Source organism: Manis javanica, chromosome 18 (assembly GCF_040802235.1).
Source record: "Manis javanica isolate MJ-LG chromosome 18, MJ_LKY, whole genome shotgun sequence".
Classification (NCBI taxonomy): domain Eukaryota; kingdom Metazoa; phylum Chordata; class Mammalia; order Pholidota; family Manidae; genus Manis; species Manis javanica.
In genome coordinates, this window is record NC_133173.1 from 23,457,715 (window position 1) to 23,472,768 (window position 15,054).

The 15,054-nt window shown below is 40.8% G+C and overlaps 1 protein-coding gene and 2 long non-coding RNA genes across 17 annotated transcripts in view; 1 reads left to right on the forward strand and 2 right to left on the reverse strand.

Annotated features, from left to right (window-relative positions):
* TUBGCP5 (tubulin gamma complex component 5) overlaps positions 1–2,539 on the reverse strand; it is a 55,621-nt gene extending 53,082 nt beyond the window's left edge. For 12 of the 14 annotated variants that reach the window (XR_012127217.1, XR_001854459.3, XR_012127218.1 and 9 more), the window contains exons 1-3: positions 2,359–2,539; positions 285–338; positions 43–151 (exon numbers count right to left, since the gene is read on the reverse strand). Coding sequence is in view for 9 of the 14 variants with exons in the window: in XM_037016184.2 (XP_036872079.1) it covers positions 43–151; positions 285–338; positions 2,359–2,504 (309 nt within the window). In the remaining 5 variants the exon portion in view is untranslated. Of the gene's footprint in view, positions 1–42; positions 152–284; positions 339–1,105; positions 1,134–2,358 lie in introns of all 14 variants that reach the window. The other 2 variants (XM_037016186.2, XM_037016185.2) reach the window with 1 other exon arrangement.
* Positions 2,540–2,648: 109 nt separating this feature from the next.
* On the forward strand, positions 2,649–3,774 carry LOC108402495 (uncharacterized). Of its 2 annotated transcripts, XR_001854457.3 has the most exons (3): positions 2,649–2,766; positions 2,866–3,060; positions 3,168–3,774. It is a non-coding gene; the product is annotated as an uncharacterized lncRNA (long non-coding RNA). The 2 variants fall into 2 exon arrangements; XR_005060756.2 differs by having other exon boundaries at positions 2,866–3,774.
* A 6,193-nt stretch (positions 3,775–9,967) lies between these two features.
* Positions 9,968–10,915, reverse strand: LOC140847302 (uncharacterized). The gene is made up of 3 exons (XR_012127219.1): positions 10,457–10,915; positions 10,320–10,373; positions 9,968–10,234 (listed from the first exon to the last, which is right to left on the reverse strand). It is a non-coding gene; the product is annotated as an uncharacterized lncRNA (long non-coding RNA).
* Between the last annotated feature and the right edge of the window lie 4,139 nt (positions 10,916–15,054).

Sequence of the window (15,054 nt, forward strand, 5' to 3'; positions counted from 1 at the left end):
AAAGGGTAAAATATACAACCATCACAAAATATAATGCAATACCTTTTTGTCCTTTGTGCTCATAAGTGATGCATTTAGAAATTCCTCAGTTAATCTCTTCCAACTAGCAGCTTTGCTGAGATCAGAATGGATGATGAATTTTTCATAAATTCTAAAATATATTGTTAAAAAATCAACTGCATTGAAAAGCTCTATTAATAAAAATATTTGTAAGCAAATACATGTATTTCAGAAAATGTGTATGTGTATATATATATACATTTCTATTTATAAAACTGACTTACCCTTCTATTGTCTTTTCTACTTTGTGGCTGTTGACATCCAAGAAACGATGAAATCTAAAAGATACAATAAAATTCTTACACCAATCTTGTCATATAGCTAAGCAGACTAGTCTCATAGTCCTCCATAACCCACAGACATTCTACGCTGTTGTTTCCAGGAGTGCACCTCTCTTCCCACATCACTTCCACCACCCAGTCAAAAAACCACTGCATCTCACAGACTGCTCAAGCACCCTCTCCACAGGATCCAGGCCATCCTGAGCCTCCCGTCTTCTCATAATATCCTGTGTCTAAATCTGGCTTAGCACATTCTTTATCAGGGGTTCCTAACTTTTTATGCCACAGGAAAGTCCAGTGAAGGCTAGAGATCCCTTCTCAGAATAATGTTTTTAAATCATGAAATACAAAGGAAACCAAGCACTTTGAAAATACAGTTATGAAATATTTTTTAAAGTTTGTGATATAGTAAGATTTATTTCTTTATTAAAGCATTAAATAAAAAGATCTAGCAATGGATCCATAACTGTAACTACCATTAATGTACCAGTAATTGATATTTAGAAATATCAGCAACTATAATATGATACGAAATAATGTAATTTCTACTGGTGACACAGTCGTAGGTAAGCTAGTATTGCTTGTTGCTTTCACTCATAATGGAAAGAAATGCTATTTTTTAGTCAGAAGTTAGTGTTAATTTTTCTTGTTCAAATTCTTAACACCTGAATTGTCTTCAAGTCCTCAGATTAACAACTATTCTACATCATATGTAATTAACTTTCGTCTGTCTTCCTTAAGAATAGAGGCTATATCTCACTTACCTCTGAATTTTTAGGGCCTAGAACATGGCTGCAATTAAAAAAAGCAAACATGAATTGTTCATTTTTCCTGATGGATTAAAGCATCATAAAATTAAAGTATATCTCAGCTAATTTTCCATTTTTTAGGATCAAAGCCAACAATCTGCACTTAAAAGAAGTAAATTATACTACTAAATAACAGATCTAATTCTACTCCAGTAAATGGCTGAGTGTAACACCACTCATCTGTTAGTTTCTCAACATGTAAAATGTACCTCCCAACTCTAAAATGACATCCATCTACCTACTGCCACTTAGAAATACTAACAGAAACACTATTTTGGATACAGCACCTAAATTTGTCTTATATGACCTATTCAGACATTGTTATATTTATAAGTTACACTTAACTGAATTTATTTCAGAAACTTGGTGCGCTTTTAGACTCATTGTCTATTCTCATAAACGAAGTGGGCACTTTATGTATGATCATTAAAGTTGATTATCAAGATTACAGATTTTGAAAAACTACTAGTCACGATTTCTACTGAAATGAAACAGGTAGTATATTAACACTGACTAACATTCTTTCAGCAATAATGCCATTACAGGTAATGATCCTAACAATATGGCCTTAATTACATCCTCGATAAACAATGATTGGCGCTCTGATTTCACCTAAGTATTCAAACTAGAAAAATCTTGAAAAGGTACGTGAGAAACTGTATTAGAAGTTGTGTTATTAGGTGGCTTCATTTACTATGTGCCATAAACTGTTCTAGGCGTTGGAATGAGAAATGAATAAAGCAGGCCAAGATCCCTACCACTGCTGGAACTACATTCTAACTGGAGGCAAAGGTGGAGGAGACAAACGGTAAACAAAGATAGTCACCCAATGCGTTATGCTATGCGTTTTGGAAAAAGAAAAAGAGACCAGGGTGGGAGACCTGCGGAGAGGACCGAGCAGGGAGAAGGGTCGGTAGGAAGAGTTTTAAATGCGGCGTGGCCATAGTTTCCCTCGAAAGCTCACTTCCCATCTATTTCAGAAATGACGCCTGACTTGCAGCGGTGCGCGCCACGAGCAACGGCCGGGCTGGGGAGCAGGACGCGCACATCCCGACCTCCAGGAGCGCGCTCCCGAGGGGGAAGCCGATCCCGACAACCGCAGCCCACTGCGCTGGCACGCGTGGGTCACCCCCCGCTGGGACGCAGAGGGCACCGGGCCCAGCCGCGACGGAGGGGTCCGCGAGGGCTTGGCGGGGTCGCGGCCTCACCTGAAGCTGGACCAGGCGAAGTTCAGCGCTAGCTGAAAGTTAGGATCCGCTTCGTCCTGGAGGAGGGTCACAAGGCGAACGAGCGCCCGCACGTCGCGCTCCTGCTGCTGGTCCAGGCAGCTCCAGGACGGGCCCGGCCGAGCCATACCAACCCAGCGGTCGCCGCGCCGGTGAGTGCCGACTGAGTGAGTCCTCTCTCGCGAGAACTTGCATCCGCGGGTCCGCTCCCGCGAGAGTTCGCGTTCCCACTGCCTTTGAGCCTCGGACAGGCCAGGCGTTCTCGCGAGAGTTGACCTTCCCGTGGTCGGGGGTATCCGGCGCTGCAACTTTGAATCCTCTGTGTGTGTTCTCGGTCTCACTTGGGTAAATTTAGGAGTCTGCAAAGAGCCGTTATGGTTAATCACAGTGGTAAATGTCTTTGGCAGATATTGGCTGCTGGTTTAAGTTCGGATGTTTCCAGAGCAGCCAGCTAGTTTCTCATCATTGTATTTGTGCCTGTCTTTTCAGGTCCATCCTCCAGGCTTCATTTTCTCCTTGTGGAGGTGATCGCCAATGATAGTTCCGTTCTCCTCTGCTTGCACAGGCCACACTGCATGCCCACACTGCAGCAGGGGTCGGCACAGCGGGCTGTCCCTCGGGCTGAGCACAGCACCTCTATCTCAGGCTTGTGACTTCCAGGGACAACGGACTTTATAAATCCTGGTTGGGTTTCCTCTTTGTTGTTTCTTATTAAAACTAAAGCTGTAAATTGTGTTAAATATTGCTCAGAACCTATTAAATAGACCTTTTTCCTTTTTTTTTTCTTTCAGGGATTTCCTAGGTTGTTGGGGTCATTACCTTGCATTCCTCTAGTAGCAGATACACTACTTTCTTTGTCCTTTTGGGCTGCTTTAGCGAAGTACCACCGATCTGGTGGCCTATAAACAATGGAAATTTATTTCTCACAGATACGGAGGGTTTAATTCAAGATCAGGGTGCCACCATGGGTGAGTGAGGGCCCACTTCCTGAAAGGAAATGAGAGAACCAAGCAAGACTTGACCAAAGTGACTCCATCTCAAGAGGCTAAAACTAACCCCAAGTCAGTGTCACAGTGTCACAAGTCAGTTACTAAGAAAAACCACAAACTTACCGAAAAACCCCCTCTTGAAAGGCATTACACAAACAGAAAAAAGGGGAACTAATCGTGGCGACCCCCCAAACGACCAAATCAGCTTGAGACAAACCAGCCCTAGTTAAAGGTCAACCTATCCCAGTTTTGCCTGGAAGGAAACTCCCTAACTGCTTCTCCTGTGTGTATAAAAATCCTGCTAAAACATTCACAGGGGCTCCCGAACCAAGTCCCGCTGCGTCGGGCCGGTTGGGTGCCCAAGCTCGAGCTTGTATTGCTTTAATAAAGGCTCTTTGTCTTTACATGCCATCTGAGTCCTTAGTGGTTCTTGGGACTTGCCGTGTTTCGGGCATAACAGAAATTTCTGGCTGTGTCCTCACATGGCAAAGGGCAAGGGAGCTCTCTGGGTCCCTATTATGAGGCAATAACCCCACTATTGAGGGCTCCCCCCTCATGATGTGATCACACCCTAAAGGCCCAACCTGATAACACTGTCATATTAAGCATGAGGATTTCAACAAGTATTTTATTCTTGTTGCTACTTGATTTCTCTCTCTGCTACTTCATGGTTAGTGTATAGTATTGCCACAGATTTCTGCATATTAATTTTGTACCCTGCAACTTCGCTGGATTCAGATATTAGATCTAGTAGTTTTGGAGTGGATTCTTTAGGGTTTTTTATGTACAGTATCATGACATCTGCAAACAGGGACAGTTTGACTTCTTCCTTGCCAATCTGGATGCCTTTTATTTCTTTGCGTTGTCTGATTGCCATAGCTAGGACTGCCAGTACTATGTTGAATAGAAGTGGGGTAAGTGGGCATCCTTGTCTTCTTCCTGATCTTAAAGGAAAAGCTTTCAGCTTCTCGCTGTTAAGTATAATGTAGGCTGTGGGTTTGTCATACATGGCCTTTATTATGTTGAGGTACTTGCCCTCTACACCCATTCTGTTGAGAGGTTTTGTTGTGAATGGATGTTGAATTTTGTCAAATGCTTTTTCAGCATCTATGGAGATGATCATGTGGTTTTTGTCCTTCTTTTTGTTGATGTGGTGGATGATATTGGTGGATTTTTGAATGTTGTACCATCCTTGCATCCCTGGAATAAATCCTACTTGATCATGATGGATGATGTTTTTGATGTATTTATTAATTTGGTTTGCTAATATTTTGTTGAGTATTTTTGCATCTATGTTCATCAAGGATATTGGTCTGTAATTTTCTTTTTGTGTGGTATCTTTGCCTGGTTTTGGTATTAGACTGATGCTGGCCTCATAGAATGAGTTTGGAAGTATTCCCTCTTCTACTCTTTGGAAAACTTTAAGGAGGATGGGTATTAGTTTTTCACTAAATGTTTGATAAAATTCAGTGGTGAAGCCATCTGGCCCAGGTATTTTGTTCTTAGGTAGGTTTTTTTATTACCTATTCAATTTCCTTGCTGGTAATTGGTCTCTTCATATTTTCTGTTTCTTTCTGGGTCAGTCTTGGAAGGTTGTATTTTTCTAGAAAGTTGTCTATTTCTTATAGGTTATCAAGTTTTTTGGCATATAATTTTTCATAGTATTCTCTAATAATTGTTTGTATTTCTGTGGTGTCCGTAGTGATTTTTCCTTTCTCATTTCTGATTCTGTTTATGTGAGTAGACTCTCTTGTTTTCTTGGTAAGTCTGGCTGGGAGTTTATCTATTTTGTTTATTTTCTCAAAGAACCAGCTCTTGCTTTCATTGATTCTTTCTATTGTTTTATTCTCAATTTTATTTATTTCTGCTCTAATATTTACTATGTGCCTCCTTCTACTGACTTTGGGCCTCATTTGTTCTTCTTTTTATAGTTTCATTAATTGTGAGTTTAGAATGCTTGTGTGGGATTGTTCTTCTTTCTGGAAGTAGGCCTGTATTGCAATATACTTTGGTCTTAGCACGGCCTTCACTGTGTTCCACAGATTTTGTGGTGTTGAATTATTGTTGTCATTTGTCTCCATATATTGCTTGATCTCTGTTTTTATTTGGTCATTGATCCATTGGTTATTTAGCAGCATGTTGTGAAGCCTCCATGTGTTTGTGAGATTTTTCATTTTCTTTGCATTATTTATTTCTAGTTTCATTTGTGGTCTGAGAAACTGGTTGGTACAAATTCAAAGTTTGTTAATTTACTGAGGTTCTTTTTGTGGCCTAGTATATGATCTATTCTTGAAAATGTTTCATGTGCACTTGAGAAAAATATGTATTCTGTTGCTTTTGGGTGCAGAGTTCTGTAGATGTCTGTTAGGTCCATCTGTTCTAATGTGTTGTTCAGTGCCTCTGTGTCCTTACTTATTTTCTGTGTGTGGTTGATCTGTCCTTCAGAGTGAGCGGAGTGTTGAAGTCTCCTAGAATGAATGCATTGCATTCTCTTTCCCCTTTTAATTCTGTTAGTATTTGTTTCACATATGTAGGTGCTCCTGTGTTGTGTGCACAGGTGTTTATAACAGTTATATCTTCTTGTTGGATTGACCCTTTTATCACCATGTAATGTCCTCCTTTGTCTCTTCTGAATTTCTTTGTTTTGAAGTCTATTTTGTCTAATACAAGTACTGCAACTCCTGCTTTTTTCTCCCTGTTAGTTGCATGAAATATCTTTTTCCATCCCTTCACTTTTAGTCTGTGTATGTCTTTGGGTTGAAGTGAGTCTTTTGTAGGCAGCATATAGATGGGTCTTGTTTTTTGATCCATTCTTTAACTCTATGTATTTTGATTGGTGCATTCAGTCCATTTACATTTAGGGTGATTATCGATAGGTATGTACTTATTGCCATTGCAGGCTTTAGATTTGTGAACCAAAGGTTCAAGGTTAACTCTTCCTTACTATCTAAGAGTCTAACTTAGCTCAATGTACTATGACAAACACAATCTAAAGGTTCTTTTCTTTTTCTTCTCCTTTTCTTCCTCTTCTATTCTTTATATATTACGCATCATATTCTGTGCTCTTTGTCTGTCCGTGGATTGACTTGGGGATAGTTAATTTAATTTTACATTTCCTTAGTAATTAGCTGTTCTACTTTCTTTACTGTGGTTTTATTACCTCTAGTGACAGCTATTAAACCTTAGGAACCCTTCATCTATAACAGTCCCTCCAAAATAGACTGTAGAGATGGTTTGTGGGAGGTAAATTCTGTCAGCTTTTGCTTATCTTGAAATTCTTTAATCCCTCCTTCAAAAAATTTAAATGATAATCTTGCCGGATAAAGTAATCTTGGTTCAAGGCCCTTCTGCTTCATTGCATTAATTACATCATGCCACTCCCTTCTGACCTGTGACGTTTCTGCTGGGAAGTCTGATGTTAGCCTGATGTGCTTTCCTTTGTATGTGATCTTATTTCTCTCTCTGGCTGCTTTTAGTAGTCTGTCCTTATCCTTGATCTTTGTCATTTTAATTACTAAATGTCTTGGTGTTTTCTTCCTTGGGTCCCTTGTGTTGGGAGATCTGTGGATCTCCATGGCCTGAGAGACTATATCCTTCCCCAGACTGGGGAAGTTTTCAGCAATTACCTCCTCAAAGACACTTTCTATCCCTTTCTCTCTCTTCTTCTTCTTCTGGTATCCCTATAATGCAAATATTGTTCCATTTGGATTGGTCACACAGTTCTCTCAATATTCTTTCATTCTTAGATATCCTTTTTTCTCTCTGTGCCTCAGCTTCTTTATATTCCTCTTCTCTAGTTTCTATTTCATTTATCATCTCCTCCACTGCACATAATCTGCTTTTAGTACCCTCCATTGTGCTCTTCAGTAATTGGATTTCTGACCAGAATTCATTCCTGAGTTCTTGAATATCTTTTTGTAGCTCCATGAGCATGCTAATGATTTTTATTTTGAAATTATTTTCAGGAAGATTCATGAGGTCAATGTCATTTAAATCTTTCTCAGGACTTGTATTAATAATTTTACTTTGAACCAGTTTCCCTTGGTGTTTCATATTTGTATACGGCACCCTCTAGTTTCCAGAAGCTCTACTGTCAAGCTGCTCAGCCCCTGAAGCAATGTCTGGGGTGGCAGGGTAGGGTATTGGTGCCTGGGGGTAGGAAAGAGCTGTTTCCTGCTTCCCAGCTGCTATGCCTGTCTCGACTGCCTGAACCAGTGGGCCAAGTACCCCAGTATAAGCCTCTATGCTTTGTGTTTGTAGTTGCTTTAGACAGGTCATCCTCTGGCTGGCCTAATACCAGGTAGAGTTTGCCCATTTGCGAGCCAAGTGGGGCTGGCCGGGAGAAAGGCACAGTAGGCTGTGTATTATGGAGGGGGTTCTTGGAGCTGTGTAGCCAGGCAGGGAGCTGGAGCACCTGAGGATCGTGAAAGCTCTCAACTTGCTGGGCACAGTGCACCCAGACAATTTTGTCTACCTGTCCTTTCTCCTGAGCAGTAAGCTCTGTGCAATCCTTGCCCCTTTACCAGCCCTCTTGCTAAGGGCTTCCTTGTTACAAAGTCTCTCAGACTTCCTGTCTTTCTTTTGTCCCAGAGCAGCCTTATATGGATCCCTGCTTTTCACAAGCAGCTGAAATCTCAGTCTCTCCAGGAATTCTGCCTGTCTTAGCTTTCCAACCCCCTAATCACGAGAGTACCATGCAAACACCAGGAAATGTAGGTTTGTGCTTCCAGGGCAGATCTCTGGAGTTAGATATTCAGCAGCCCCAGGCCTCCACTCCCTCCCTGTTCAATTTCTCTTCCTCCCACTGGTGAGATGGGGTGGGGGAAGGGCTTGCGTCTCACAGGGCCACAGCTTTGGTATGTTATCCTATTCTGGGAGGTCTGTTCTTTTCTCCATGTGTGTGCAGTCTGGTGCAGTCCTTTTTCCGGTTGCTCTTTCAGAGTTGGTTGTATGAATTATATTTTTGTATTATATGTGGTATTAGGAGGAAGTCTCTGCCTCACCTCTCATGCCACCATCTTTCCCAAATATTTTCATGTCCCCCACCAGAGAAGGGGCCCTGCAAGCAGTTCACATATACCCTGAGAGTGTTCCCCAGGCTCACTGAGGTCTTGTGTAGTGCCAATCATTGGAAGTAGCACCCAACAATGCTCCTAAGCTTTCGTTGGAGGTAGGACTTGCAGGGAAGGAATAATCCTGCTATGTATGATGATGTACAAGTAATTGTGTGGATGTATGTTTTTATTTATCTTGGGTAAGTAACTAGGGGTGGAATTTCTGGATTATTGAGTAGAAAGTGTAAAAAGTGTACTCCATCTCCCCTGTTGCTCTTATCTTCCATTAGTGTAGTACATTTGTTACAAATGAAAAAACAATATTTATTCATGAGTATTAAATGAAGTCTGCCATGTACATTAGGGTTCGCTCTGCATTGTGGACTACATAGGTTCCAGCACATATACTGTGTCTACCAGTAAAGTACCATAGAGAATAGTTTCACTATACCAAAATTACCCTGTTTTCTGCGTATTCATCCTTTCTTTTGTCCCTGAAATTCCTGGGAGAAATTCATCCTCACCTTCCATTGGTAGCTTCATCCAAGATTAATTATCTCAATTCATCAGCAACATTCCTTAAAAATTCAAATCATGTATGATCAGACTCCAAGTGATTTCAGTGAGGAACACATTTTGCTTGAAATTAGTATACCTCACCTTGCCTTGGCAGATTCATGTGAGATTACTGACGTGAATTCATTGTAAACATTTCTAAAAAATTGAAAACATGTATGATCAGTCTCCAAGAGACATCAGAGATTAAAATATTTTCTTGCTTGAAGTTAGTATACCTCACATTGCACTGGTGGGTCCATCATAGATTTCCCATGTCAATGCATCGGCAGCATTGCAAAAAAGTCAAAACATGCATGATCAGCCTCTAAGTGACTTAAGAGAGTAACATATTTTTGCTTGAAAGTGAAATGTGTCACCATGCATAGGCCACTCCATACGGTATTACTGATGTCAGTTCAACTGCAGCATTTCTAAATATTTCAAAACATGTATGATCAGACTCTAAGTGACTTCAGACAGTTACATATTTTTAGTAGAAATGATTACACCTCACCTTGCACTGACAGGTCATTCAGAGATTACTGATATCAATTCACCGGCACCATTTCTAAAAAATTCAAAACAAGTATAATCAGACTCCAAGTGAGTTCAGAGAGGTACACATTTTTGCTTGAAAGTAGTATGTATACCTCTCTTTGTACTGGCGGTTGCATCAGAGATAGCTGATGACAATTCATGTGCAGCATTCCTAAAAAATTCAAAACATGTATGATCAGACTGCAAGTGACTTCAAGGAGACACACATTTTGCTTGAAATTAGTATACCTAAACTTGCATTGGCACATTCATGTGAGACTACTGATGTCAATCCAATGGCAACATTCCTAAAAAATTGAAAAGATGTATGATCAGACTCAAAGAGATTTCAGAGAGATAAATATTTCTTTGCTTGAAATTAGAACACCTCACCTTGCACTGGAGGAGCCATCAGAGATTACTCTTGTCAATTCCACTGCAGTATTCCTAAAACATTCAAAACACATATGGTCAGACTCCAAGAGATGTCAGAGAGTTACATGTTTTTGCTTGAAAGTAGCATACCTCTCCTTGTACTGTTGCATCCATCAGAGATTCCTGATGTCAATTCATGTGCAACATTCCTTAAAAATGGAAAACATGTATGATCACAGTCCAAGTGACTTCAGGGAGGTACACTTTTTGTTTGAAATTAGTATACCTAACCTTTCAGGGGCACAGTCATGTTAGATTACTGATGTCAATTCATTGGCAATATTCCTAAAAAATAGAAAATATGTATGATCAGAATCTACAAGACTGCACAGAGTAAAATATTTCTGTACTTGAACTCAGAATACCTCACCTTGTACTGGTGGGTCCATCAGAGATTTCTCATGTCAATTCCTCTGCAGGATTCCTCAAAAATTCAAAACACATATCATCAGACTCCAAGTGACTTCAGGGAGTTACACTTTTTTGCTTGACATTAGTATACCTCACCTTACAAAAGCACCACAATAAGGGATTGCTGAAGTCAATCCATCTGCAGCATTCCTAAAAAGTTCAAAACATGTATAATCAGACTCCAACTGACTTCAGAGACTAAAACAATTTTGCTTGAAACTCGTATGCCTCACCTTGCATTGGCGGCACCATCAAATGTTACTGAGGTCAAATCATCTGCAGCATTCCTAAAATATTCACAACATGAATGATCAGACTGCAAGTGACTTCAGAGAGTTACACGTTTTTGCTTGAAAGTAGTATACCTGTTCTTGTACTGGCGCTTCCATTAGAGATTGCTGAAGTCAATTCATGTGCAGCTTTCCCCCGAAATTCAAATCATGTATGAGCCAACACCAGGGGACCTCAGCGAGGTACACTTTTTGCCAGAAATTAGTGCACCTAACCTTGCATAGGCACATTCATGTGAGATTACTGATGTGAATTCGTTGGCAACATTCCTAAAAAATTGAGAACATGAATGATCAATCTCCAAGAGGCTTCAGAGAGTAAAATATTCGCTTGCATGAAATAAGAATACCTCACCATGCAGTGCTGAAGGCATCAGAGCTTTCTCATGTGAATTCACCTTCAGTATTCCTCAAAAATTCAAAACACATATCGTCAGACTCCATGTGACTTCAGAGAGTTCCACTTTTCTGCTTGAAATTAGTATACCTCACCTTGCATTGGCAGCACCAGCCGAGATTAATTATCACAACTCATCGGCTGCATTCCTTAAAAGTTTGAACCATGTGCGATCAGAATCCAAGGGACTTCAGCGAGGTTTCCTTTCTGCTTGAAATTCGTGTACCTCCCCTTGCCCTGGCAGGTTCATGTGAGATAACTGATGTCAATTCATTGGCCACATTCCTAAAAAACTGAAAACATGTATGATCAGTCTCCAACAGACTTCAGAGAGTCAAATATTTTCTTGCTTGAAATTGGTTCACCTCCCCTTGCACTGTTGGGTCCATCAGAGATTTCTCACGTCAATTCATTGGCAGTATTCCTAAAAAAGTCAAAACATGTGTGATCAGTCACCAGGTAACTTCAGAGAGTAACGCGTTTTTGCTTGAAACTCAGATGCGTCACCTCGCATTGGCCGCTCCATGAGGTATTACTGAGGTCCGTTTATCTGCAGCATTCCCAAAAGTTTCAAAAAATGTATGATCAGACTCCAAGTGACTAGAGACATTTACACGATTTTGTTTGCAGTGACTACACCTCACCTAGCACTGGCGGATCCATCAGAGATGTCTCATGTCAATTCCCCTGCAGTATTCCTAAAAAATTCAAAATACATATCCTCAGACTACAGGTGACCTCAGACACTACATTCTTTTTGCTTGAAAGGAGCATACCTCTCCTGGTACTGGTGCGTCCATCGGAGATTCCTGATGTCAATTCATGTGCAACATTCCTTAGAAATGGAAAACATGTATGATCAGAGTCCTAGTGACTTCAGGGAGGTACACTTTTTGCTTGAAATTAGTATACCTAACCTTGCAGGGGCACATTCCTGTGATATTACTGATGTCAATTCCTTGGCAATATTCCTAAAAAAGTGAAAATATGTATGATGAGACTCTACAAAACTGCACAGCATAAAATATTTGTGTGCTTGAATTTGGAATACCTCACTTTGTACCGGTGGGTCCATCAGAGTTTTCCCATGTCAATTCCTCTGCAGGATTCCTAAGAAATTCACAACACATATCATCAGACTCCAAGTGACCTCAGGGAGTTACACTTTTTTGTTTGACATTAGTCTACCTCACCTTGCAAAAGCGCCACCATCAGGGATTACTGAAGTCAATTCATCTGCAGCGTTCCTAAAAAGATCAAAGCATGTACGATCAGACTCCAACTGACTTCCGAGGCTAACACCATTTTGCTTGAAACTCGTATGCCTCACCTTGCATTGGCGGCACCATCAAATGTTACTGAGGTCAAATAATATGCAGTATTCCTAAAATATTCAGAACATGAATGATCAGACTCCAAGTGACTTCAGAGAGTTACACGTTTTTGCTTGAAAGTAGTATACCGGTCCATGAACTGGAGCTTCTATCAGAGATTGCTGAAGTGGAATCATGTGCAGCAGTCCGCAGACATTCAAATCATGCATGAGCAGACTCCAGGGGACTTCAGCGAGGTACACATTTTGGTGGAAATTAGTGCTCCTAACCTTGCATAGGCACATTCACGTGAGATTACTGATGTGAATTCGTTGGCAACATTCCTAAAAATTGAGGACATGCATGATCAATCTCCAAGAGGCTTCAGAGAGTAAAATATTCACTTGCATGAAATAAGAATACCTCACCATGCAGTGCTGAAGGCATCAGAGCTTTCTCATGTCAATTCATCTTCAGTATTCCTCAAAAATTCAAAACACATATCGTCAGACTCCAAGTGACTTCAGAGAGTTCCACTTTTTTGCTTGAAATTAGTATACCTCACCTTGCATTGGGAGCACCAGCCGAGATTAATTATCTCAACTCAGCGGCAGCATTCCTTAAACCTTTGAACCATGTGCGATCAGAATCCAAGGGACTTCAGCGAGGTTTCATTTCTGTTTGAAATTCGTGTACCTCCCCTTGCACTGGCAGGTTCATGTGAGATTACTGATGTCAATTCATTGGCCACATTCCTAAAAAACTGAAAACATGTATGATCAGTCTCCAAGAGACTTCAGAGTGTCAAATATTGTATTGCTTGACGTTGGTTCACCTCCCCTTGCACTGTTGGGTCCATCAGAGATTTCTCACGTCAATTCATTGGCAGTATTCCTAAAAAAGTCAAAACATGTCTGATCAGTCACCAAGTAACTTCAGATAGTAACGCATTTTTTCTTGAAACTCAGATGCATCACCTCGAATTGGCCGCTCCATGAGGTATTACTAAGGTCCGTTTGTCTGCAGCATTTCCAAAAGTTTCAAAAAGTGTATGATCAGACTGCAAGTTACTAGAGACATTTACACGATTTTGTTTGCAGTGACTACACCTCACCTAGCACTGGCGGATCCATCGGAGATGTCTCATGTCAATTCCCCTGCAGTATTCCTAAAAAATTCAAAATACATATCCTCAGTCTACAGGTGACCTCAGACACTACATTGTTTTTGCATGAAAGTAGCATACCTCTCCTTGTACTGGTGCGTGCATCGGAGATTCCTCATGTCAATTCATGTGCAACATTCCTTAGAAATGGAAAACATGTATGATCAGAGTCCTAGTGACTTCAGGGAGGTACACTTTTTGCTTGAAATTAGTATACCTAACCTTGCAGGGGCACATTCCTGTGAGATTACTGATGTCAATTCCTTGGCAATATTCCTAAAAAATTGAAAATCTGTATGATCAGACTGTACGAGACTGCACAGCGTAAAATATTTGTGTGCTTGAATTTGGAATACCTCACCTTCTACCGGTGGGTCCATCAGAGATTTCCCATGTCAATTCCTCTGCAGGATTCCTACGAAATTCAAAACACATATCATCAGACTCCAAGTGACCTCAGGGAGTTACCCTTTTTTGCTTGACTTTAGTCTACCTCACATTGCAAAAGCTCCTCCATCAGGGATTGCTGAAGTCAATTCATCTGCACCGTTCCTAAAAAGATCAAAACATGTACGATCAAACTCCAACTGACTTCCACGGCTAACACAATTTTGCTTGAAACTCGTATGCCTCACGTTGCATTGGCGGCACCATCAAATGTTACTGAGGTCAAATCATCTGCAGCATTCCTAAAATATTCAGAACATGAATGATCAGACTAAAAGTGCCTTCAGAGAGTTACACGTTTTTTCTTGAAAGTAGTATAAATGTCCATGTACTGGAGCTTCCATCAGAGGTTGCTGAAGTGGATTCATGGGCAGCAGTCCGCAGACATTCAAATCATGCATGAGGAGACTCCAGGGGACTTCAGCGAGGTATACTTTTTGCTGGAAATTCGTGCACCTAACCTTGCGTAGGCACATTAACGTGAGAATACTGATGTGAATTCCTTGGCAACATTCCTAAAAAATTGAGGACATGCATGATCAATCTCCAAGAGGCTTCAGAGAGTAAAATATTCGCTTGCATGAAATAAGAATACCTCACCATGCAGTGCTGAAGGCATCAGAGCTTTCTCATGTCAATTCGTCTTCAGTATTCCTCAAAAATTCAAAACACATATCGTCAGATTTCCAGTGACTTCAGAGAGTTCCACTTTTTTGCTTGAAATTAGTATACCTCACCTTGCATTGGGAGCACCAGCCGAGATTAATTGTCTCAACTCAGCGGCAGCATTCCTTAAACTTTTGAACCATGTGCTATCAGAATCCAAGGGACTTCAGCGAGGTTTCCTTTCTGTTTGAAATTCGTGTACCTCCCCTTGCACTGGTAGGTTCATGTGAGATTACTGATGTCAATTCATTGGCCACATGCCGAAAAAACTGAAAACATGTATGATCAGTCTCCAAGAGACTTCAGAGTGTCAAATATTGTCTTGCTTGAAATTGGTCCACCTCACCTTGCACTATTGGGTCCATCAGAGATTTCTCACGTCAATTCATTGGCAGTATTCCTAAAAAAGTCAAAAC